The 26,927-nt window shown below is 40.5% G+C and overlaps 1 protein-coding gene across 3 annotated transcripts; it reads right to left on the bottom strand.

Moving 5' to 3' along the window:
* Positions 1-616: 616 nt before the first annotated feature.
* LOC108143544 (protein dead ringer) lies at positions 617-26,627 on the bottom strand. 3 transcript variants are annotated; one of them, XM_017268050.2, is made up of 11 exons: positions 26,008-26,627; positions 14,710-14,876; positions 14,495-14,645; positions 13,549-13,900; positions 13,371-13,486; positions 8,733-8,805; positions 5,111-5,294; positions 4,555-4,702; positions 3,984-4,489; positions 2,576-3,210; positions 617-1,941 (listed from the first exon to the last, which is right to left on the bottom strand). In XM_017268050.2, exons 1-11 carry the CDS (start codon positions 26,092-26,094, stop codon positions 1,592-1,594), a joined length of 2,769 nt encoding a protein of 922 aa, XP_017123539.1. In that variant the 5' UTR covers positions 26,095-26,627; the 3' UTR covers positions 617-1,591. The 3 variants fall into 3 exon arrangements, with proteins under 3 accessions (XP_017123539.1, XP_017123540.1, XP_017123541.1); XM_017268051.2 differs by having other exon boundaries at positions 13,371-13,471; XM_017268052.2 differs by lacking the exons at positions 13,371-13,486; positions 13,549-13,900; positions 14,495-14,645; positions 14,710-14,876; positions 26,008-26,627 and adding an exon at positions 10,193-10,343.
* Positions 26,628-26,927: the final 300 nt, after the last annotated feature.

The following is a 26,927-nucleotide window of genomic DNA, read 5'->3' as shown; positions in this document are numbered from 1 at the left end:
GATGGGTCCTGCTCCCTGCACCCACCACTTTTCCCTTTTCTTCCCTGGAAGCTGGAGAGCCAACCTTCGATGCCCGCCGCCCAGCCACAACATTATGCATTAATGTAGTTAGCACTCGACCTCACCTGGCGAGGAATGGTAGGTTGGTGGGTGGGTACCTTTAGGGATAGCGAAAGGTAAGGTAAACTGAGCCCTCCGGGTGCGAACAGTTTCACGCAAGCATTGCTACCAACAACATTTGCTTTTCATCACTTTGTTTGGTGTGCATTTTGCGGGGCTGGTGCGTCCGTCTCCAATGAAACGACGATGATGATAATCTACGGCCCCTTCTGTGTGTTTATGACTTTTTCGCCATGTCAAATTTTTGGGGGCTCGGGAACAGAAACAGAAACAAAAAAAAAACAAAAGGTGGGGCGAATATGTTTTTGTTTTATAACAGAAAGAAAACCAAAACATTATGCTTGGGGTTTAAGTGCTTTTTATGTACTTATCCCGGCCCCACTGAATTTTGCATTTATATTTCCCGAACTGCGAACTACGAGTAGTACCACCCCCCCTCGTTAATTAGCCGGGGGCAGTGTTTTATGGCCTTGATAGATTCGAATGCGTATTGAACTAAAATTAAATAGATTTATTTTTCATTAAATTGAACTCTTATGCTTAGAATATGCTCATCAATTTTGTTGTGGCTTGCCACTTTCCGCTTGGCTTTGGAGTAGTTAGAAATTGCGGGGAAATCGTGTGTGGGTGCCAAAAGCGCAATTTAATTTTACGACAGATACATTTATGCTTATTACTTGTGTTTTTGCTTTATGTCTAAAATATGTCTACGATGCGGTCATAATGGATATGCATGTGTGTTAGCGGTGTGTGTGCACTGATGTGTGAATGTGTACTTATAACTACGTTTAGATATTATATATATGGTGAGATATATATATATATATATATATATGGTCTACGAGCTAAGTATTTATTGATATGTACAGAAGCTTTGCAGCCTAACACAAAAATAGGAGAAGTTTATAAGGGAATAAAACAGATTTCACGCTAAAAATAAATTGATTTCTGGGAATCGTAACCTAATTCATATATCATATATATACGGGTATTGTAGTTGCATGTATCCGAAGTGATGCACTCGCTTATGTAAGTAATGGCTATCGATAACTACACGCTCGCTGGCTTGTCTTTTATGCAAATGTGGAAATAGAGCACACATGTATCCTATATATTTTCCGATAATATATATATATATATAACTATATATATATATATATATATTTGTATGATCTTCTACTGGCGGCGGTTAACTAATGTTATGTTGGGTAGGTCTCGGGCGGGGTGACGGTGCTGCATTGGATGCGCCTAATGCGCTTTTCTTGTCCTGGCCGCTCAACAATAGCCACATCCACATCCACATCCACGTCCACGTTCACGTCCTTGGTGCTCCTGTGCTCCTGCCTCATGCGTGTGTATGTACATTTATGTTCGGCATCTGTGTGCTTGTGTGTGAGTTTAACTGCTTTTGTATTTTTCTGAAAAATATGACTTTGGTATTCCTTTTCCTTGTCGCTCCTCGTTATCCTCTCTAGCTGACCACGGCATCCTTGAGCAGGGGGATGCCCACGCCTGCAGCACCAGCACCAGCTCCACCGCCATTCACAAGGACCTCGCTGGCCTCCATGTCCTGGTCTGGCTCCTCGTTCTCCTGCTTCACCGGCGATCGATGGGGCTCCTCTTCAGCGACTTTCGGCTCCTCCTCCTCCTCCTCCACGTCGTCGTGCTCCTCCTCGTTTATTGGTGCTTTAGCGTGGCAGGGAGAGCTCGACCTTGTCTCGCCCTGGGATAGTGGCACATTGGCCACCAGCACACCCGAGTACTTGATGCCATTGAGTTCCAGATTAACAATCAGTTGCGGCTCGCCGTTATCGCCAGTACCTGAAAGGGATAAGGTTTTGTTTAAAACGCATTTTGATATGTTGAATTTGGTTTCTTTAACTCAAACTTCTCCATTTCTTAATACTGTTCTATCAAAATTGTACCAATTTTGTTTTACAAGTGAATAAAGGATTAATAAAGAATTTTTTTAAATACATTGATACAAAAATAGATTAGTAAAAATAAATATCTAACTATTGAATTCAAAATTGACATATAATGTTTAATTTATAATATAAAACATAATATCAAATGCAATGCAAATTAAACTGCATGAATTAAAAATATTAAATTTAAAATATTTCCTATTTGATTTAAATGCCTTTAATTTAATTTAGGTATGATTTAAGTTTAAAATGAATTTTCAGTCAATTTTGTACTACATATTTGCATTTAATTGTCCGTACATCTTTTCAAAACCAAACAATTTTTTAAATCATTTAAGTAAGTGAATTAATAAATCTTGTACAAGTTTGAAAGAGATTTCAAAATAATAAATGCTTGAATTATATTATATTTAATGGAATAGGTCAATATGAATATTTCAATTCTACAAGTACAATTGTGTTCTAAACTTTAAATAGTTTTAAATTCTTGGGTAAATTGAGTAAACCAGCCAAGCAACTTAACTCACCATTTCGTGCCACTTGAAACTGCATGCCGGAGAGCAGACTGAGCGTCTCGAGGGGATTAAGCTTGCCATTGGAGGCTTCCTTGTCCTCGGCCGGCAGATCTTTTCCGCCGCTCTGAGGCTTAGTGCCGCCGCTCTTCTTCTTGGTGGAAACGGGCGAACTGTGGCGATGACCCACCGAGCCACCACCACCAGTGGTTGTCGAGGTGGTGGGCGAGTTCTCGATGGCCGAGTCATCGGACTTGTCCAGCTGGTGGCTCTGGTGGTGGTGGTGGTGGTGGTGTCCGTTCATCTGCTGCGGCTCGCTGTCATCGTGCATTGAGGACGAGTTGCCCGTGGTATTGTGCTCGTTGTGGGCGTAGTCGTCCTCCGGTTCGCCTTCGGAGGCGGCATCCTGCTGATGGCCCATGGCCGGATGATGGAATCCCGCTGCCGCGGCCACGGCGGCCATGTTGTGGGGATTCAGGTAGAAGTTGGCGGGAAAGCCCGGTGGCAGGAGGCCACTGCCCACGCGTTTCGCTGGTGGCGGCTGGTGGGGTTGGTCGTCCTGATCCACGGGTTCAGGCGTCGGTTCCCGTTCGCGTTCCCTTTTTATATTTGTGAGATTTGGCGGCGAGTCGGAAAGGTTCAGGGCTTCACTGCAGTCGTGAAAGTAGAAAGTGAATAGAAACGGAAATGGTTAGTGTTGGGTGTTCGTTGCAAAGGCTATTTTGAATTCAAACGCGATCTGGCAACGCTTTTAGTGCTTTAGGCATAGAGGGCGCTCTTGCTCTTGACAAGCTTGTAAGCTAGATGGCGCTAGCCGCCTAGATGGCGGTAATGGTGGTAATAAATATTTTAAAAAAATATATTTTTTTGTATTTTATATTATAAAAAAATATGTTTTTAATTTGTGGTTTGTTTTGATTTTGTAATGGAATAAGCTTTTTTTTTTAAATAAAGCAACTTACTGTGGGCAATTTTCGAGCTTGAAATAGTTTAATAAGATATTAAACTCTTATGTACGTAAGTTTCTCAGAAAATATCAATAAAAATATAAGAAAAATTTATACTGCTTGAATATGTTTAAGACATGTAAAATCTGATATTTTCTTTTTTTTTTTGATATTTTTGTCCTCCCTTAAAGCGGTTTTTTTTTTTATATTTACAGAAGTTTCAAGTATCTGCTTTTAGTTGGTAAAAATAAATCTCACTTTTTTAAAATGAACTTCAGGGAAAAAAAAACCACATTAAAATTTACGACCAATCAATATTTATACTTTATGCAACGCACAGACGAAAGCAAAAGTTCAAACCAGTTAGAGTTAGTGAGGATTCAATCATACTATTTGCTAATTAATACATTGGGCAGTCGTAAAGTGTATATCTTCACCACTAACCGAAATTAAACTTTAATGAAGTAGGAGCTTACCGTTGCTGCGGCGAGGTGTGTGCCGAGCCCGGTGGGCTGTTGTTGTTGTGGTACATGTGCCACAGTGCCACCTGAGCACTGAGTGCCTCGTGCTTGCTCAAATCCGGACTCTGGGATCGCTGGCGTTGCTGCTGCAGGTGATGTTGCTGCTGTTGCTGATGCTGCTGCTGCGACTGTTGCTGCTGCTGCTGCTGCTGCTGCTGCTGGTGCTGTGTGTGCTGTGTGTGCTGCTGGTGGGGATGGCCGGCGCCCAGAACGGGCGGCATTCCCTGCTCCTTCTTGGCCTGGATCAACTGCAGATACTCCATCATCCTGCTCTCGATCTCCTGCTTGACCAGATTGGGCATCTGGCCAAAGGCGGGAGCACCCATCAGACGATGATGGGCCGCTGCAGCAGCGGCAGCAGCCTGAGCCTGCTGGTTATTGGCCACCGCAGCGTGTGTGACCAGTGCCAGAGGCGACATTTGCTGCATGCCACCCGGTAGCGAAGGTCGCGAAATAGGCGTCTATTTTGGGAGAATTCGAAAAATATGAATACCAGGTATTACCCCGAACTTTATAGAATACCCACCATTGGCATCTGGTTGTGCATGGCCTCGTATTGCCCGTAGCTGGAGCGACGTCCTTCCCGGCGATTGCCATCGATGGCCGCCTGAAGCTCCGCCGGTGTGCTCAGATTCTTCTTCTCGCACTCGTACGGGTACAGATACTTCATGTATCTGCAAGATGCATAAAATTATTAATAAGCAAGGCAAACATGGTGCAAACTAAAAGAGGCAAGGGACCGGACCGGACCGACTTCACGTCGATGTCCTGTTTAAGTTGAATTATCGTGTAAATACGAAAGCGACAGGCAAACAAATCACGATCCCACAGTGAAAGAGCGAAGAGCGAAGGTCGCTGATCGATTGTTGCTTGATCGCTGCAATGTTTGATTGTCCGTTTCTGTTTGCCCCGCATCGCATCTTCATCTCCATATCCAATACCATCTCCATCTCCATGTGGGGAATGCTGATGGTATTTGTATTTGTCTTGGACATAGCTCAACGTGGCAGGTAGCCAAAGGGCAAGGAATCGAGGGAGGATGAGGATGAGGATGAGGTTGAGGTTGAGGGATATCCACTTACTGGGTGCGCAGGGTGAAGGCGGCACTGGTGATGCTCGACGGCAGATGCAGCCCCTTGATGATCTCCTGCCACAGCTTCTTGTTGATAACATCCACCAAGCCGCCGCGGGCTATCACCAAATTGTACAGCTCATACAGATCTAGCACCGATTTGGCCATAATCGGCAGCCGATTGATCGGCGTACCTGCAAGTAGAAGAAAAAAAAATAGGGAAAGAGGTTTTACTACACCATCGATATTCGACTTCGTATTCGTATTCGAATTCAGCTGTTTGCGCAATGAAACTTGTTCTTGCACTTGGCGATGTTTTCCATTCAGCTCGTTAAATGCACCAACAAGCAAAACACGATTTAAAGATCCATAAAACAGATTTATCTTTCCCAAGCGAGTGCAGCGATGCCCCCGCTGCAGTCCTCTAGTCCTGCAGTCCCACTCGCACTCGCACTCCCACTCATCGATCACGAAGCAATTAACACTTGTAGCCCCGGTAGCAGCTGAAAAGTGCAGACCGAAGCCGATAAAAACTGAAATAAATCCTAATTGTTGCCTGATTCCCAGGCATACACACAAATGTATTGGAAACCCCTCCAAATATATGTACACATGTTTGTACATATGTTGATCTGTTTATGGCGGCTAATCATCATCATATACATTGGCATTCGCCTCTATTTGCTATCGAAATTGTATTATTCAAATGTTCACGTGCCACTGGAAGACATTCCTACTCTACGGTTTATTACACACCGAAAGAAATTCAAATCAAGTTTCGGCTGCTGTACATTTAAGATAAAATGAATAAATTACTTTTATTTTTACAAATTAAATACTTTAGTACTTTGTGCTCATGACATAAAGTTCAAAGTTTGAAACAATAATATCTTAATATACCATACATTTGAGTACAGTTTTCTCTAATAACATAGCTTCCTTCAGCCAAATTATCCCCCTCAGCATCTGCAGCGTTTAACACTTAAAATACACCCAGCGCCTTTTAGTGTAGGGCCCAAAGAAAACGAATAAAAAACAAATCAACCTGCATAATTGCTGGCTCTGTACGTGAGCAACTCGAATTTGTATAATGCTGCCCGGCCTCCTTTCTTTTTTACGATCCAAATACCATATCACCGAATGCCGCATATGCGGCATGAAGCACTGGGCCGCCTGTTGCTGCCCCATGGATACATCGATCGATCGATCGAACGATCGAACGATCGACTTTCGGTTTCTTTTTCGTTCTGTTTTATGAGCCCCAAAGGAATCAATCAAACTCTTTGATGGACGTGTTGATTGAATGAAAATACGTTTGTTTTTTATGCATATAAACAAATTGAGTGGCGAGGTGATGCTCGTATCAAAAAGGAATAACACAAAATAAATGAACAACTGCCGTGCAGGTCGGCACATTCTATACTTCCATACTCTTGAACAATCTGCGAGAAGCAAAAAGTTTGGATCGCAATTGATAGCTGCACGAGCCACAAATAAACAAAACAAAAAAAAACTCCGGGAAGACGCACATAATCAAAGGCAATTTAATGATCAACTCTGGTTGCCCGTCACTCGAATCGATCATTAAACTCTCCGTCGCATAGGATCGCAGGCCCAAGGCGCTCGATCCGATTTCGATTCGGATCCAATCCTATCTGAATTTCTGAACCGATCCCGATTGCAATACTCCTGACACGCACATGCCGACCGACCGACGACTTATTATTATTATTTTTCTTGGCAGCTTTTTACATTTATTTCGGTTCTTCTTTTTTTTGTTTGTGGCTTTCAGCTTGTTGAACTCTTTTCGGGGCACATCTATGTATTTATTTATTTATTCGGCTGCATTTGTTTTCCTAGATGTCAGGCGTTTTTAATGGAAATTAAAAGAAACTTGATCGAGTCTGAAATCATAACGCCACCAGCACCGAAGGGAGTCGTATCTCCCGTCCCGACAACTGATTTAGTCTGGGGTCCCGGGTTCCGGATCCCGGACTCCCAGTTCTCAAATCTCAGATGTTGGATGTGCCAGCAATGTACCGCGAGCACTGGGAAATATCTACGAAAATAGCGCCCGCGTTGATAAGTGATTGACGTCTTTTAATTAAGAATTGCGCCGCTCTTCGCTGCACAAACATCTCACGGCAAGCGATCCACATTTATTTTATATAGTCCCGCCGCCCGCTGGCTGATGAGCTTGAGCATAATTTCCGTTAGTTAGTTGTACAATTGTACAATATCATTTGGTTATAGACATATGGACACGGAATACTTTTGGCCCGAGTCGCATTTTTTCGGCGCTTCCTTCTCATGGCGGACGACACTTTAGACAGTCGACCGACTCCCCTTTTCTCCCTTTCCCCATTTCTGTACCTCCGCCCCTGCCCCGCCACGCCACGCCCCCTATGCAGTGACCGCGTCGGGTGAGCATGCATATGTCAAAACTTGAACGCATGTGACAGATTAAAATCCATTAAGTTGTCAAGTCCCAGAGATGTTCTACGCATATATACATAGATGTGTAAGTATATTTATCCAAAGCATAGCTTTTTACATATATACTTTGTATGCAACGCATTCGAAATTACATAAAATAAATATTGCATAAAATATATGTTTCCGACTTTATTCGCATTTGTGTGCGAAATTCATAAACCAATATATATATTTTTTTGAATGTATCACATTTTTAAGAACCGCTTAAATATTTATAGTTTCAGTGAAATAAGTATAAACGTGAAATGTCAATACAGACATTTTCCAGCAATTTTACTATACAATTTTAAGGACAGAGAAAATTATTATCCAAAAAAACTAAAATCTTCTTGTTTGTTAAAAAAAATTCGATTTGATATGAAATTAAGTTATATTTTTTGTTGAATTTATTTGAATAATTTCACCTCTATGAAGGTTTGTATGCCCCCTCATTCTTTCCCAGGAATATATGACTTATGCAAATACAAACAAATTTAATGCGCTCTCAAGATGCCAGCCAGGCAATCATAGCAAACACACTCAACCGACCATTATTAAAAGGACGCTCAAGGATTGCACTGGCTCAACAGGAAATGTGGTTTATTGGACATGTACAGTCACGGCAGGCATTAGTTTTGGGTACATGCCACCGATTTCCCCCGCATTTGTTAATGCGCATAATTAATGACAAAAGTGCAGGAAAGCATACTCGCGTGTATAAATAGGAATTTGCTCCGATTGCCGCCGCAAGTCGCCTTTAAAATTTAAGTACCAATATGCATATGGTACCCCCTTTGCCATTGTGTGTGTATGTGTGTGTGTGTGTGTGTGACAGTAATTTGAAGTGACAAAATGACAAAAAGTCAGCCACCAAACCAAAATGATTTCTCTACTTCTCTCGGTTTCCTTTTCACCAGAATTTCTGCATATTTTAATGGCTTCCCTTTGGCCCCCTCGCACTCTTCAAAATCAAACGTCAAAGTGCCGAGAAATTTATTCAATTAACATAATTTGAGTGAGCCCAAAAACACTTGGCTGGCTGAGTCAGCAATCCGTCATCTGGGCCAGGGATATGCAAATGTGAGATTCGAGCAATAGTCCCCAATAACCCCTCTTTTTGCCCCGTTGAAAGAACTTCAATGCCAGATGCAACTTACCGCGCTTTTGCATAAACGAGAACAAATCGTCCAGGAACTCTTTGCGCTTGGGGTCGTCATTGATTTCATAGAGCTGTAAATAGAAGTATAGATAATTGTTTTTAAATGTACAGAGTTTGTTTTAGAAGTAAAAATAATGCAATTCCCTGCTTAATATTTTAGCAAAGCAAACGCAACTGTTGCAACACACATTGTGTCCACCTGAGGGCGCCAAAAAAAAGTTACATAGTTTTAAAGACAACACCCATTAGCACCCATCAAATATGGCATTTAACTTCACTTCATTTTAAATATAAATGTCAAATCATTACGAAATTGTTTTCTGTATTGGATTGACATACAAAACGAGTCATTATAAGCATATTAGGGCGAGATAATAACAAAACAATCTCACAAAAGACCCAACTTGACTCTTTTGGCCAATGGTTTGGCACAAAATGGAGTTTTGGCTCACTCCTGGCCTTTTGTTGGGCCAACAATAGACGTTCATGATGACAGGGGCGCGTGTTAGGTCTTTCCATCTCTCTCTCTTTATCCCTCCTCCCTCCAGAAATGTTCATTGTTTGCTGGGGGTTGATAGAGAAACATAGCCCTAACCTCCAACCCTGCCGCTTTGGGTATTTGTAAAAGTGTGAAGCACTCAATGAGCGTAAATCGTACAATGGATAATTAGGTGATAAAGATAGGGCCGAGGATACACACAAGCGATGCAGATACATAGATACATAGATACATATGTATCTGCCATTTATACATTAGTATTTATCATCGCTATCTGCTGTGGTTTTCCTGCGGCTCATGCTTTGACCTTTGCCACCAGGAACCAACTATTGAAGGAAAAACCCTAGTCACAACTTGTACGAGTACGAGTATGTTCAGAATTAATGACAACATCGGAGTGAACTCATCAAATTCGGAATTCATCATACTTTCCGCCTACTGCAAAAAGAAAGAAACGAAACGAAACAGAGTTGGAGTCGGAGTTGGAGTTAGAGCTTGAGCTTGAGCTTGAGCTTGGGTTGAAAACCCAGCCAGGTCTGCTATAGCATCCCATCCCATTCCATCCCATCCGTGGTGCACATTCTAAGTCAATGCGAATGATGAACTGCCTCCTTCTCCTTTGGCCCCTCCACCTCCTGGCATAAATGATTTAAAACCAAGTCAGACTCGGAGCCTCGACTTTGGCCAGGCACTTGGGACTCCTCCTGCCAACTTCTTTCCAAACTGACTGGGGATATTTTTTATGATGCTCGACGCCCACAAGAGCTATAGGAGCATTGCAAACACAAAAACTTCTTATATAGATATATATATAGATATACGTATATATATACATATATATGGTTTTTATACAGCTCGGGGTTGAGCCAAACACAAAATAAATTAATTGAAATTCAACTTGATTGGTTTCTTAAAGACTTGCTTCTTGTTCACTGATTACACTTTATATGTATTTGTACCTCTTGTATTTGATCTTCGGAGATAAGCATTTTGCTGTGGTTTAGCACTTGTTGAGTTCGCTTTTTAATATATATCACTTGTTTTTGGCTCACAACAAAAAACCCAATTTCGCTGGTTTTATTTCATTGATCAACGCGACGATGCAACGCCATCAAAGGTCGTTTATCAACTAAATATACGGCAGGAGTCTGGATCGAAATGCTGCCGGCGTCGTTGTCGCTGCACTCACACACACATTTGAATATCCACTCACACAGGCACACACATATGCTGTATCTATGTGATGTTCATTGCCTGCCTGTCTGCGGCATTTGTATTAATAATCATAAAATGAAGTCCCGCTTTCACACAACAACACAAGGGTTGCAAACCTGCCCGTGTCTCATTTTCCGATATCTCTCTCCGGAATTTCGATCCCTAACTTGCATCACGGCAGCCGCAAAAACCGTTAAGCGCTACCAATATCTCTCACAAATCCGTAGCAATAAAGCTATAAAACTGAGAAACAAGAATTCTATCCCCTAACACGAATTTTGTAGACCAATCATAATCGTTTTTATAACTATCGATGCTGATGCTGCTGCTGCTGTTGCTGCTGATGCTGTTGCCTGAGCGAGCGCGCACACATGTTTTTCGGGTTCGGGTTATAAAAATAATCTCACTTATTTGTCGCCTAGACTTAGTACCTAACAAATCCGCTGCCTGGGTGCTTGAAATTTGAATCCTTGATTCTGGGAATTCTTCGGCTGCATTTTCGCCAGATCAATTCCTTTTGCCTGCTTCTTGCCCTGCTTCTGTGTTTGTGCGCGGGTGTAATTTATAACTATCAGATACAGATACAGATACAGATACAGATGCCATAGCATATGGATGCAAAAAGGTTTCGAATGGACATTAAAATTTATATATGGACAAAGATCCCGTTGCAAGGCTTTGGTTCCTAAGTGCTATCCTGCAGTATTGAGGGCATAATTTGACCGCCAGCGCATTCGAATGCCGAATGAAGGAGCAGCTAAAGATACAGATACATCTGCAACTTGCCTGCATATTTATTCAAGAATTTCACACTTATTTTTCGAAATGTGTTGAACAGACTTTCCGTTTTGATGGTTTTATATTTTATTTCAGTTTTTGGCTCTTAATGTTTAAGTGGGAATGCTTTTGCTAATAAAGTATCTAAATTTACGGTTCCTAAAAACATTTCCAATTAAATGTATATAATTATTGTAGATCCTTTAGCTAAATAACTAATATTTTGCAAAATAGATTTTTATATACGATGAGTGTATTAACAATCAAAATTTTTTATAAACATTCACGATTGTAAAAAATGTAAAATGTATGTTTTTTTGGTGTCATTTCATAGCTATAGTATATATCCTAACATGTCTTTGAATTTTGAAATTTTCCCCTTGCCTTTCACAAGAATTTAGAACGTTAACTCAACGATGACTAAGTGAATTCTCGATCAACTAATTACTGAAGCCAAACCACGCGCCAAAAAATAGAGCTTTGGATTGAAAGGAAATTGCACAATCCCCACAATTGAATTCTTCACAAAGTCCACATGTATTTCTTGCCTTCAGAATTAAGTACAAAGACATAAAATAAAATATAGAATATAGAATATTATTGGAAAATGCTTTGGGGTCTATAATTAAACATAATTATTCAGTACGTACAGATAATTGACATTGATTAATGAGAGCAGAGCAGAGCAGAACAGAGCAGTCGCAGCAAGAAACTATATAATACAAGAAATGAGCAGCGAAATGTACCAAAAATAATATTTTTGTTTTACTTGTTGTCTTCGTCTGCGGATGGATGGATAGAAAGATAGATAGATAGATAGATGGATGGCTGACTGGCTGACTATGTGGCTGGCTGACTGACTGACTGACTGATGGCCAAGACTGAGAACTTAAATCAGAGCGAACTGTGAATTTGGGGAAAGGCAAATGGCAGAGAAGCCGGCGAATGAATGAACGTATCTGCGCGATACTCATTCAAAATGGCTCTCGCAGTCGCAGCTATCGCTTCAATTAACATAATTAACGTTTCGTCTCGTTTCCACAATTAATGAAAGAGCGAAACAGCCATTTTGAATGTGCTGCGAGGGACTTATTCAACACCTACAAAAGGCCCAAAGGGAGATATAATAAAAGTATATATCTGGACAGCCGGTTTCTGCAAGCACATCATCATCATCATCATCATCATCATCATGATCATCGTTCAAGAGCCGCACACGGTGTAAGCGAAGGTGTTAAGCGTGAAGTTACAGATACATTTGAGGCAAAAGCTGCAGATACATAAGTATCTTTTGCATTGCATTGCGAGGGTCAAAGTTTTTATAGTGCATAGAGAATGCGGGCTCCGTTTGATGGATAGCTATCTGCCCTCGCGAATGGCCGAAAGGGAGTTCGACTGTGTGTGTGTGTGTGTGTGTGCATTTAAAGTTAATCGAAATTCGGTTTTTATGGCCCAAGCGAGACGAGACGCGTCAAGCCAAAGCGAACCAAACCGAACCAAACCAAACCAAAAGCTGTCGAGGTTCACACAGTGTATCTGTGTATCTGTGTATCTGTGTCTCAATTTTGGCAACCACATTTAATGACCAAAATATTGTGCACTGCTCTCGAAATGCGAGGGGATTTCAGTCGGTCGGTCGGTCGGTCGGTCGGGCCTACAATCGCCCCGTCCTAATTGCTCTTGGCCAGCATCTGGACCTCACATGCCGGGGGATGCTATCCAGCTAGCCGGGCTATCGAGCTAACCAGCTATTTTCTCACCAAATTAACGCCCTGAAAAGGGGCTACATTAATTGCTCAATTGCAAACCGGAACTATCGTATCGCCTCGCCTGGAACGCCTCAAGGCGGCACTATAACATTAACCGAGACGAGCTGAAACTGAAACGAGATCACAAAAGTGAACTGAACTGAAGTGGATCTGGACTGGACTGGACTTTACTTGGCTGCAGCATCTTCCCAACTGGTTTCGAACCCCTTTGGCCAGCTGGGATTGGGATGCTAAAGCCGATGCCGATGCCCATGCTCATGCTTATGTTCTTTGGATGGACTGGCTATTAGTCGTTAATTGATAGCTTGCCTGCATCTTGTTTACACACAGTTTTGTCGATTTCAATTGACTGGACTAAAGCCTCTACAATACTAACCTGTCTGACTTGTTTGAACTGCTCTTCAAAGCTCCATCCATTATTCTGCTGCGATGAATTGGAGGCCTCGCTGGACGTCGACGAGTTGGATGCGGAATTGGCTGCAAAGTGGCGGGCTGAGTGCAACAGTTAAACACAAATGGATCGCCGGCTGCCACGCGATAGATGAGATACCAACCTTCTTTGCCGCTCGGCACTGCTGTGGGTGATGCAAATGAGAACTGGTGGCCACCCACTCCTCCTCCTCCTCCTCCTCCACCGCCTCCGCCAGATCCTCCAGTTCCTCCGGGTCCGCTATTGCCGCCCCCATTGGTGGCCGGATTGCTATTGGAGCTGGGCGTTGTGGTGGTGCCTCCATTGTAGCTACTCCCATTCCCTCCACTCGGTGCCGAGGTTACATGGCCAAAGGAGGCTGCTGCCGCCGCGGCAGCCACCGAATTGTGGGGCAGCGGGAAGCCCGAGCTGATCGTCGTGGGCAGCATATTGGCCCCAAAAGCGGCGGCATGAGCTGCGGCCGCGTAATCCTGTTCCTAAGGAGTACTCATTAGTTTAGATTATAGTCAATTTATTCTTCAAAAAGTAATTTTTATTTACAGTGTTAAGGAATTGTAACATTATAAAGTTAAGCTCTGATAATGATTCTGCCTTATAAATATGTAGTAAGTCATAAAATCTTTGTGTTTCTGGCAATATATTTTCTTTTAATAATTGATGTCAGAATTTGTAATCAATTATAAGAACGGCTATTTTTAAAGCAACTTAACAACAATTGCGATTTTATAACTCGTAAGCTGAAAATTGGAACATGAATAACTATATTGTATGCTTATAGATCAACAATAATTCAGTTTTATGAAATTACACAGATCGAATAAGTAAATTTAAAGTTTTCCGAAGAGGTTAACCACAAAAACTACCATCATCACGTGCATAGATGCATAGATATTAGCAGGTAATTGATAAGATAACTGATGATAAGTTACTCCATTTAAGTCTTTGGTTAAAAACTGTTCTTAAATAATAAAAAGTGATTATGTTTCAATTTAATTGACAGGAAAAACTAAACACTTTAAAATCAATCATTTTATTCCTAATTAATTTTTTGTAGATGTCTTAACACTCACCATCAGTCCCACCTTCATGTCGCGCACCTGCATCTTGAGCTTCTCGAGCACATCGCTGTGCTGCAGATTTGGAATGCTGTGTAGACCACCGATGCCCATGAAGCTGCCCAAAGCGTTGAGCGGATGATTTGGCGGCAGTTGATGGTGATGGCTGTGCGAAAATGGGGATTATTGCACCTCCGATGCCAGGACATTAATCAGGAGCAGTCACTTACCTCAGGGGCAGCTCGGTCTGTGGCTCGGGACTGGCGAAGTTGCCTCCTCCGCCGGAAACTGTGTGACTTAAGCGGGCCGCAATCGCCGCCTTGGCGCTCAGCTGATGATGCTCCCCATCCACGGAGTCACAGTCGCGCATCTCGTCGTCCGTTCTATCACCATGTGACTACACAGGAAGAAATGCAGACAAAATGAAATATAATATTTAATATTCTAAATTAACTCTTTTGTTTTTCATTGCTGTAACTAAATTAAAAAAAGTATTTTCAATGATTTTTAATTTATTTTATTTCTCAACTAATATAAAACTGTATCAATATAAAGAATAGTTATTATAATCACAAATCAAAGTTAGATTATTCTGTTGATATTGGTATATTGTTATTGTTTTTTGATTTTAAAAGAAGAATCATTATCTTTCTCCAAAAAGTTTCCTGAGTTTTGCTTAACAATATTTTAAAACTACTTGCCCACTGGTATACTTTATTTTGGAGTGATAAATTAAAAACATATACCAAATTAAATAAAACAAGAAATATAAGCTTTCAAAGACGTAATATTTAACTTTTCTCAGTGCACCCATAAAAAAAAACAAAGAAACCCCTTAGAGTTGATGGCGAATTAATGGCGGCGCTTATGTCAACAAGCGGCCTGCTGAGCCAACTTAATATGGACACTTTGTCAAGCGGCTAAATCAAAATCAGAATCGGTATTAAGTCACTCGGATCTTCCTGGATCTTCACATTGCGTGGGCAGTGGTCATTGATCTAGCTGGAGCTCTAAGCTGTGAGTCAGGGCTCGATTCTGGTTTATGGCATGTGCCAAGAGCCACATTAACCAAGGCACGCCGCACAATTTCAATTGAAAGCAACTGAAAGCAACTGAAAGCAACTTCCTCCGGCGGGGTGACAACAAAGGTAACCACTTAATAAATTAACAATGGCAGACCCACAAAACGGCAATCAGCCCAGAGCTGTTGGCACTCCAGGGCCGGTCGTTGGGTGCCCTCAGCACAGTCCGGGTCCGCTCCTGGCTGGTAGACTTGGTTTTTACTTTTGCTCTGACTTTCAGAGCCCGAGAACCACTGGCAGCCGTGACTCTTTGCCAAGAAGTCCGCCACGCATGGCCGAGAGTGCCGAAGTCACCAACTGCGACTGCATCTTTAGCCAGAGCTCCAGTCACAGCGACAGCCACACAGAGCTATCCAATGCAACTCCATCACGGCTTCTTGGTTTTTATGCATTTGGAGAGGTGCAAATTAAGCGCATCTGTGACTGTGTGCAAATCGGGAATTTTCAATTTAAACACACCCATCGGAGGAGCAGGGCAGGGAGTCGGCGGAGCGGCCAAACAAAGTAAGCCAGGCCAACTCAAGTCGGTCTCGTCTCATACATATGTGCATGTGGATGTGGATGTGGATGTTTTGCCCTTTCTGCGAGTGTGTTCAACATTTATCGCCTTGCTCTTTGGTTTGGCAGTGGTACTAGTACTGGTACTGGTACTGCTGGTGTCGCTTAGGCATAATCATAAATGCAACCAAAACCAAGGCATAGACAATGCCATCGACCATAGAGAAACGGAGTTCCCGGAATTCTTTGAAGTTGGCGCGAATGCATACCGCTTCTATGGCGAAAATGTTGCATATGCATTGCCACATACAGTTGCGGTCAAAATAATTATGGAGATGTTGTCATGTCTTCAAGAAATGCTTTAAAAATTTTAAATGTGGTTTTTAGTTCGGATTTAACAATTTATAATAAAAAGTAGAGAAAAGAGTAGACAAAACAATTAAGCTTTTTAAATGAAATCCTTATTTATTATTTATTACCTATTTTTCTTGTAATTGAGTATCTGCAGGGCACCCAATAAAAATATTTTTCACTTAATATAAGTTTAAGTTTTAAGTTTAGTTTGAATAAGAGTCTGGAAAACAAACTACAGATATTATTCTTATTATAGTCTAAAACTGTAGTTTAAGGCCTTATTTTTAAACCACATAAGTTTTATTTTGATTCTTTTACTTAATTAATCAGCTTATTGAGAAACTTGTCATACCCAATAGTTTAAAATTCCATTCAATTCAATGTAAACTTTTTTGGATGTAGTTTAGAACACAAATATTTTTATATTTATTTAATTTTTATTTTTTTTGTAAACATATTTAAGCTGAGAAATTTTTCATTGCAGATTCTAAGCCAAAATAAAATAGTAACTAATAAAAAATAGTGTATAACTTTAACCTAACCAAAGATTTGCCAACCACCTCGATCCAGAAAAACAAGAGCGATTCGGCCGAAGCTCGTTGGACGCCCCTCGCATTGGATGCGGCTCTTGGTAACTGAACTCGACTTAACCCGGCTTGGTTGGTCAGTTAACTCATCTTGGCGGTTACTCGGCCCATGTTTGCGAGTGTGTGTATATCAAATTAATGTAACTTATCGAAGCCATGCGAAATACATGCAGATGCACACACATTGCTATATTGCTGCTCTGGACCTCGTCTTTTTAGTTGCGGTCTGCGTTGCTGTTGACCAGGCCCAAACAAAATTGTGGTCTGGGCTCCGCCAATGGCCAACATCCAACGGCCAACGGGCAACAGGCAACAACAATCGGCCAACGACATGCAGGCCATGCCAACTTGCACCTATAAAATGTCTAATTAATGCACAACGAATTTGTGCCGCTTTAATGTGGATGTGGCTGTTGCTGTTGCAAGTGCAATGGATCGGCAGATGGAAGTGCCTGCTCAAAGAGAGCACACATGTAATTTATTTAAAATATTCATTAAAATGTTAACAAAGTTGGCTTTGTGAATTACGAGTTAAAATAAAGCCACAGACGCCATTAGTCTCTGAACGAGTTTTAAGCATGTATAAAGATTTTAATTATTGAAAAGATGGGTATCATTAATGGGAAAATGTTGAAAGGGGATTTCCATTTTCCAAGTATCCAGAAAATTGTTTATTTATTTGCACAGCCTAATTAAAAATATTCATTAAAAAAAATATATTAAAATGCTGTTATTACGCTTTTGGAACGTGATTAACCGAGCTTCCTGCATACAACTTTGATAATTAAAAATCAAATAACTTATCAAAGGCTGAAGTAAAATTATATCTTAAATGCAAAGTAAAAAACTTACACAATAAATTACGAGGCTCTTTTCACTTTAATTAACAAAAAAAAACCAAGGAAGAAATGCATCAAAATCAGCGCAACGATGCCCGTTCCAGATATGGAATTCATTGGAATATCGGGAGAGCTTCCGTGGAATATATAGTCGTAATAGGCGTCGCATAAATCACCATGAAGCGATAAGGTGTTCCACTTGGAAGGCATTAAGTCACATCCAATGGTTGGCGGGAAAAACACCCGCACACTCGGGAAAGTCGACTAATGGAGGTAGTATCCGCCATTATACAGATGTGCCTCTATAGTGGAACCCACCTGGTGGGGGGGGACACGCTACTTCCATTAATTTCTGCGTTGATAAAACGCTACTGTTATCGCCGGCTAAAACCGAAGTCTCCGACTGCTACGGCAAGACATTAAATCGCAATTAGACCCACAGACAATGAGGAAAACGCGGCCGTACACATGTCCAATGGAGAGATACTACTTTAAAAACGAACTCAAACCAAACAAATGGATATGGGTTCGGGGGGGTTTTCGAGGTGGATGGTGAATGGTGGGAGGCACCTGTGCAATTTACTTTAATAGCTTTCAATGCACCGCAGACAGAGGCAACTATCTGTATCTGAGTGGCCTGTATAGGTAAAATATTTAATTTATTTGCCCCAGACCGTTTGCGCCCCCGGCCCTCCCTCCTCACTTTTTATCGCTAATTAGTGTTGACATTACTTTTTCGATAGAAGTAGCTGGAAATAATTTATCTAAATTTATTATCATTGCATTGGCAATGGCAACCACAAATGCAATTTAACTAATTTCCATTCGCTGTACGACAATCGAATATGTTTTGCCAATGACAAATTTGTAGGAAATTACTGGCAGTTTTCGAGGGTTTCAGAGACGGACAAGCGGACATACGGACAAGCGGACATACGGACAAGCGGACATACGGACAAGCGGACAAACGGACGGATAGATGGAGAGACGGACAGAGGCCGTATGTGCAACATGCCGTGCTAATTTAAAACAAAAGGACGAACCGCTGCGACCGCTCGAAAACCCATAATGCGACAATCCTGAAACGAAGCTGTGAAGGGCGCTGCCGGCAAACAGGATCAGGATATTGCTACCAGGAGAGAATCCTATATACAGCAGCCCATCCAAGGGGCGTTTATTGTGTGAAGGATTAAGATTACGAGCCGGCGAGCATGTGTATCCGCATTTGTATCTGTATCTGTGGCTCGAGTCGCCGGTTTTACAACTGAATTTCCTTGTTTTTTTGTTGTTCTCCTTCTTTTTTTAGCCTGAACTATGGCCTAATGTCCTTATGATTCAAGTGGGTTCGCCCAGGCTCTCATTTGAGGATCAGTACGGGGCGTACTGGCGTCTTAAGTTTATTACGTTTGTCTTATACGAATTGTAAGTCTGAGAAATTACTCATATTGTTCGAAGTATTTTAAATTGAAAGAACAAACGAAGGGAATGTGTTCTGAGAATTAAATCAATAAAAATCAGTAGTTTCGCATTGAATTTATAAATGAGTATACAGAATTGTGCGTCCTTTGACGAATACATTACTTAGAGGAGTTACTAGTTACAAATTGGTTATAAACAGAAACAAATGTATTCACAAACTTTAATTGCAAAAGATTATTCCAAATTTTAAGCCTTTGAACATAGTATAAGGTTACTTAAGTGTGCTGACAGATGTCTCATCTATAAAAATAGGTTGGTAAACATTCAGATGTCACATCTTCATATCTGTCAAAGACATAATCTTGGATGACACGATACCCTTGAAAGATGAATTCGTTATTGCCCCCGGGGTCTTACGTCTGCGGGAGATTCAAAATGAACTTAAAAACCTCTGGTAACAGAATTAATCCATAGACAAAACTGCTAATTGGACTACAGCCAAGATTACAGATTCTAAACCATTATTTATTTAAACAAAAAAACCGTTAACAAGCCATCAAAGAATCATTTTTTTATATACCAATCAACCCCTTAAGCTCTTTTTCTTTCATTTTCGCTGGCACATGTGCTTGGATAAATAAACTAAATAAATATATAAATAAAAATTGCCCATTTACGCATGCTCCCCGTGGCGAATTATGTATTTCAACGCGATGCAACTGCATGCAGATACGAGATACTCCGAAGGAAAAAGAACTTCAGGCCAGCGGCAAAAAACTAAGAGGAGATGAAAAACGAGAAAAAATAAAAATGTGTAAAGAGGGACAAAAACATGTGCAACGTGGTCTTCGGGCAACGAGAGCATGGAAATAAAATTAAAATGCAAAACGTATCTGAAAGATACATATGCCGGCGCGCACTCGCACACAGATACGTGGGCATGTGTGCCTGTGTGTGTGTGTGTGTGCGTACAAACGCGATTTCATTCGCTCGCCAAGCGTCGAAGCGGAAAAAATAAAGCGAATAAAATATAAAAATGGAAACAACAAAAGCGGGCCTACAAACACACAACTATACACAGACACACACACACACACACACACACACACACTGGCAAAACATAATGGCGCTGGCTGTCCACCACCCCCCACCATACATTCCCCCCACCCCTTGGGCACGACACCCCCTTATCCCTTTTGGCACGCACGCCCATGTAAACTGAGCGCGGCGGGCAAACGAAAAATTTCGCGTAAACAATAAAAAAATACAAAAACGAAACCGGTTAAAATAAAAGTACAAAAACCAAAAGAAAAAAAAAAACAACAGGGCAGAGTGGAGAATCGCAACGGTTTAAGCGGCAATAGTTGGGCTGGGTTCTACGTCTGGGACTGGAGTATTTTTTTTTTTCTTTTATCTGAGACTTGTACTTCGAAAACCAAGTCGCACTTCTCGAAGTCTGGAGCTTGGGTCTCCGGGGTGGATTCACTGCGTCTAGCTTCGATTGCAGGCGGCAATAATTAAAAACTGCATTATTTTATTGCCTTGGCCAGCCCGCAACTCCGCCTGTCTTTTGGTGTATTGGTCTCTTAAAGTATTGGTCTCTTGGTCTGCTGACTGACTTGCTGTCTGGACTCCAAAGACCTCACTTTTATTGGATCCGAATGCGAACGTCGGTGGGTTTGTCGGGGGCGCCGAGGCTTGTTACAGTCGCCTGCCCCGAAATATCTCCATTTTATGACCGGGTGTCGCCTCATAAAGAAAGTTTTCTAAGACCGCACTTTCGACCATTGTTAATCAGGGTTAGTTACTAAACACAATTGTTGGTTCGTGGTCGGCCCACAGTTTAGACCATATACTGTTGTGATGGAAAACTCTTCCTAAAACATTAAATTTACTATTTTATATGCTCGCAGAGGGTAATGGGGGCATTTCCGATCTCATATTGATTAGCTTCACGACGATCCAGTCATGTTTGGACGCAAGCTAATAATTCAAGCTATGAGATGAAAATTTATGATTTCTAGTGCAGGTTAGTTGGGACTGGAAGTGATCGAACGATTTATAATAAATAATAATTTTGTTGTTCTTAAGAAACTTATAACGATTACAGGATAATCGACAAAACTTTGTTCCTTTAACAAAATCATTAGTTTTTAAGCTTACGCATTAAAATGGTAATAAATTAATAAATTTTATTTATCGCGACTTGCGTAAGTTTGCTTTCTTTTCTTGATTTATGCAGACTTGTTTTGAGAATTTTTTTTTTTGACTTAAATTTGGCAATATTTTAAAAATATTTATTTTATGATATTTGAATTTTAATAACAACTATAAATAAAAGCGTTACATAATTATTTAAGTTTGCATTTTTAAAAACCCCAGGAAAAATCAATATATTATTAAGTGTCAATATGGTAAACTGATTCCGTATTAATACCTTAGTTTCTTAGAATAATTTTTTTTTGAATCTATCACAGTAAGCATAAACTAGTTTACTAAAACAAGCTAGAATTTTATTTCAAGCAAAGGAAACGATTAACTATCTGCTCTTTTAAACTAAAAAAAATCGCTAATTTGTATTCCACAAAAAAAAAATTACGATTAAGAATCGATAATATTTACGTATCGATTTCTGTTGCAATTTGTTTGGCTTCATACCACAAAAATTCCAGGGGTGTTCAGGTGTGAACTGAAGAAATCAGCCAAACATTTTTTGTTGCGAAAATTTAATTTCTGTTTGCCAGTTTGGTTATTTAATTTGTAGATGCTCACGCGATGTTCTCCTTGACCACTTGGCACGCCCATTTTGGTTTGCACTTAGCCAAAGGGAGAGCGGTATACAGAGTGAATGAGAGGGCAGACATTTTATTAGCGCGATGATAAATACACTTTTTATCCACTCCATCGCACACAACCCAACCCCCTTTTGCAGTTCGTGCCCTCGCATTCGCATTCGCAAATTCACATTTTGTTTTGCGATTCGCAATTCGTTTTTCTTGCCGCTTTCGCGCAATCGGCAGCTGTACTGGAAAAATCCAATTAACAGTTTTATTAGCTATGGTTGGCAAAATAATTCATAAATTCATTAAAAACAATACGAAAAGCGCAAACTGTAATAGTACCAATAATAATCATATATTTTTAACGACCTCTTTCTGCTGTTATAGCTCTGTTTAAATTTTTTTTCTTCTGTTTTGCGTTTTTGACATTTGTCGCAATGCAGTTGTGTGCAGCCGTAAACTGCATTCGCCGTAAATTAATATTTTTTTTTTTTAATATTTATCCAAATGACGTGTCAAATCCGCCCCCCTTTTAGGCAGTTTCAAGTTCGCGTCCCAAAAAGAAACTAAAAGCAAAACAAATTTCGTTTGTCATTGCGGTTGAAAGCGCCACCAGAAGAAAAAAAAAATAAAGAAAGGAAAGAGAAGGGGAAGGGGAAAGAGTCAGGGACATGTCATCCCCCAAAGGCCCCCACTAGATACTTAATCAAATATTTCCCCTGCTATGAGGTTATGCAAGAAGAAGAACCAAACAGAGCTGGGGGAAAAAAAAAGGCGAATAGCCCCCAGAAAGAATTTAATAAAAATCGTTGCCTGTCAGCGTACAAGAAGCCAAACAAATTATAACAGGTGCCGCTGCCCGTCCGACCCAAATGATTTCTTTGGACAGTGACGGAGGGAAAGGGGTTTTAGAGAAAGGGAGTGTAAGTGGCCCAATCTGACTCGTGTTCCAATCAACCAAGTGTGAAGCAGTGAGCCCATTTCAGCTCCAGGTAAACGATTTCGTAATATAATATATAATACAGGCTATACCATCTTATGTAAATATTTCGGAACTCTTTCATATCTACAATGCTGTTAAGTAGCACTATTTTCAATTCAAATTTTAATAAATATAAATAATAAATAATAATAAATATAATTAATTTGAAGGTTTATTTTTAGCTATTTTTTGTTCACTGTGTATGCCTTTAAATTCATCTGTATCTGTAATTAACACCTGATTTTTTTTATGACCGTTTATTTTAAATATAACTAATTAAAAAAATTCTATATTGTTTGTAAATGTTTTACACGAGCTACGTTCAAAGTCTCATAATTAAAAACATAATATTTCCCCTAACTTTTAGGCTCACACATAAAACTGGCCATAAATAAATATGGAAAAATGCTGCCCAAATCAAGCCAAAGAGTGAATCAGTGCAAGCAACACCACAGCAGCAGTCAAGCCGTTAACAACCACTGAGATTTCGGGGGGCTCCCCAACCCACGGCCCATGTGATTTAATGTGGGAACTCTGCCCGGAGCACGTGCAGTGGTCAGAAACCCATGTCCCAGCGAAGAATCAAAAGCCAGCGAGTGATTTTCAATTGTTCCAAGTCATGTTCGCAGGCTTGATTTAATTTAAAAACGATTCAAAAATTACAGACAGCAATTCGGCAATAATTTTAAACTCTGCGTTTAACCCAAGTAATTAAAGTGCTGCTCGGATGACGATGCTGGGTATCTGGCATTGGGAATTGGGCATCGGACATGGACCGTTGGGCACGACTTGGTCTTGGACTTGGTTTCATTCGAAAATTTATGACTTTTTGACAGCCCACATTATTGTTTAATCGTGACTTTTGAGTCGAAAATGTGAACGAGTGGCCGCAGGATTTGATTTAAATAGAATTACGGATCGGATGTGCGAATGACACCAGCATGTTGGGTTGCTTCGATAAGATGTGTGTAGGTTCGCTCGCAGTGGGGTTAATTAAACAGCACCCACATGTGGACATTCAATTGTGAACGGACGGCACAGTCCGCGAGCAAGCCCTTCAATTAACACCAGCCAAGAAGGGAATACATCGATGTTTGATGCCTGAGATGACGAATGGATCCGAGATTCAGACGATTGTTTGCACAGCAGCCCATCTGGGATCGTCTTCTTGACTTCTCGGCCAAAAGCGAGGCTATTAAAAATTATGTAAATAGCCGGCCGGCCGGTCGGTGAGTGTATAAAGTCTGGCTCATTGTTGATCGAGCCGGCAATGTCTATTAACAATAATAAAAATGAAAGAAAAACAAAGGGACTGAAAAAAAAAAAAACTAACAAGAGTTTTATTGAATTGACGAAGATGCCGATGCGATGCCGTAGACGAAGTTGAAGCTGAAGCTGAAACCTGCATGGCATACCTGAAAGCGAGTGGCCAAATGGCCTGAAAGGCAATAAAACCCATTTAATATTCATTTAAGGTACTAACAAATAATGCAAATATTTGAACAATTTATTTACATATGAACGCCATCAAAGAGCTCGAATTGAAAGAGATCTTTCAATCGATGGAAATTGTGAACGAGATCCCATCCCAACAACACTCGGGGATCGCGGTCCCCCCAAAACAGATGAATCTATTTGTATTTATGAGTATGTTATGCACTTAGCTCGATCAACGTGTGAGTATATCGGTTAGTGTGAGTGTGAGTGTGAGTGCGACTTTGTCTGTATCTGTATCTGTATAATAACCGTCTTGTATGCGACCATTTAGCATGTCACCTTTTAACGGCTCTCTGGCAAACAGAAACGCCAAAAAATCAAAACTCAGCTCCCCCATTTCGTATTCCCTTTCTCCCGGCCCAGCTTCGATTGAATCAACATATTTTTTTAACATTATAATTACGTTTTGAATCATCTGCAAACAATGTGAGTCGAATTGCAGGAATTGGTTTTGCTTTCGGGCAGAAATAATAAAACAAAAACTCAAGTATAAGTTGCTACCCAAACAAGAGATCATGATGGCATAAAATGTTTTTTGATGGAAGCGAATATTTCTACCGTTTACCGTCGGCAAATTCGTGTTTTATTTTTCTTTTGGATCGATTCGACGCACCTGTTAGGAGATCTTTTGCCGATGCCATCCCCCACCCCCAGAACATGTCACTCTTTTTTTCTATTCTCAAGATTAAATAATATTTTTCGCGTGGCAAATGGATATTGATGCATTCGTTTCTCAAATTACCACATGACCAAGTAGAAAACAAATCAAATTCTATATATAATGGATAGATGAAAGGTTGAATACATTATTAATTTGTACGCTTGACAAATATCATTTGGTGAAATTCACACCTTTGAGAATAATTTAGAGAATACTGATAGAAAAATATATATTTTTGGATTGGAATAGGAGGGTTGTAGACAGGGTCGTACGCAGAAAAGAAATATCAGTTAAACATCACTTTTCTAGTATGTTTTTATAGCAAACAATACCGAATTTCTGACTTATCTAAACATTACCTTTCGTATCCATAATTTAACGTAATAATGTCATATTTTTTTAATCAGAATTTAACGATTTTTAATTAGTATAATTATAATTATTGATAATAAATTATTCACATATTTTTCCTTTATGTTTTCCGGAGATCTGGCCAACTATTCGATTGTTAAACTTTTATTGAATACAAGTTGCCAATAAAGTTTATGTCTTGAATTTATGTTAAAACGTGGCAAACTTTGATTGAGACAAACTTTGATGCATCGCCATAACTAGAGGGCATAATTAATCTTATCTATAAAAAAATTATTAATTGTTCGTTGGAATGTTAATGATTTTATTAAAAAAATGTTTAATGCTAGAGCAGGCTTTTCTTATTCGTTTTATAATTCGTAACTTCGCAAAGGTATAGAGTTTTGATTGCCATAAGAAACATAGTAATATGTTAAAAAAAAAAAAAAAACTATTAATAACTAATAGTTTCTCTTACCAAATCGTCTCCCAAATCGGAATCGCGTTCAATATTGCTGGTTGAACGACCGCTACAGTCCATAGTAGGGTGCACTCGCAGTTGCATTGAAGCGGAGTTCGAATGTCTCGAATATTACGAATATTCCGGTTGATAAGCGAACGATGATCTGATCACCCGCGATATTAATCCTTAGTTATTCAGTTGGCACAGCACACTTTTGTTATGTTTTTAGCTTCTATTCGGCTCTTCTCAAACGGCCTGTATTTAGTTTTTCGAGCGCGCGAACCGTTATGATCGTCGTTAATCTTCACACTTTATTCTTGTTTCTTGTAGGCAAAGCGAAAAAGGAGAGTGCGCTTATGAACCGTTCACTTGGATTTTATGACTTTCTGTTTGTTTAGCTGCAAATATGCAATTATTTGCGGTTGTTTGATGTGGTTTTTGTTTCTCACTTTAATCTTAAATCAAGCGTTTTCGTTTTAGTTTGCCACATTCACTAACACACAGAACACAATTGTTATTAATCCACTGGCCGATGTTACTTAATTAATAATGATGTGTCCATTTGAAAAGCCGTTATCCGACCGCACGACCGACGCTCACGGAACTCCAATTGGGCATGTCTCGTCTCGTCCACTCTGAAAATCGATCTGAATCGCGAACAAGAAACTATATACTTCATGTGCTCTGCCTACCTCTGCTGAGAGCCATCCAATTGGGAATGGAACACGGTCTCGGTCTCTCTTCCGCACTCGTTTACTCTCGCGGAACGATGGGAATGTGGGGTGGTCATGGTCCCACATATTCCCAAAACTCGTTCGCTCTCTCTCAATCTCACTGGCACCAGCCAATCAGATTGCCGTTCCACCGATTCCCAATTGGATTGAAGGTGGCGGGGAGGTGGTCAATTAAATTAAAACTGTAATCGCAATCTATGC

The sequence above is a fragment of the Drosophila elegans genome, unplaced genomic scaffold, assembly GCF_018152505.1.
Source record: "Drosophila elegans isolate 14027-0461.03 unplaced genomic scaffold, ASM1815250v1 contig_183, whole genome shotgun sequence".
NCBI classification, from domain to species: domain Eukaryota; kingdom Metazoa; phylum Arthropoda; class Insecta; order Diptera; family Drosophilidae; genus Drosophila; species Drosophila elegans.
The sequence above is the reverse complement of the archived record's forward strand: the minus strand, read 5'-3'. Positions and strand labels throughout refer to the sequence as shown.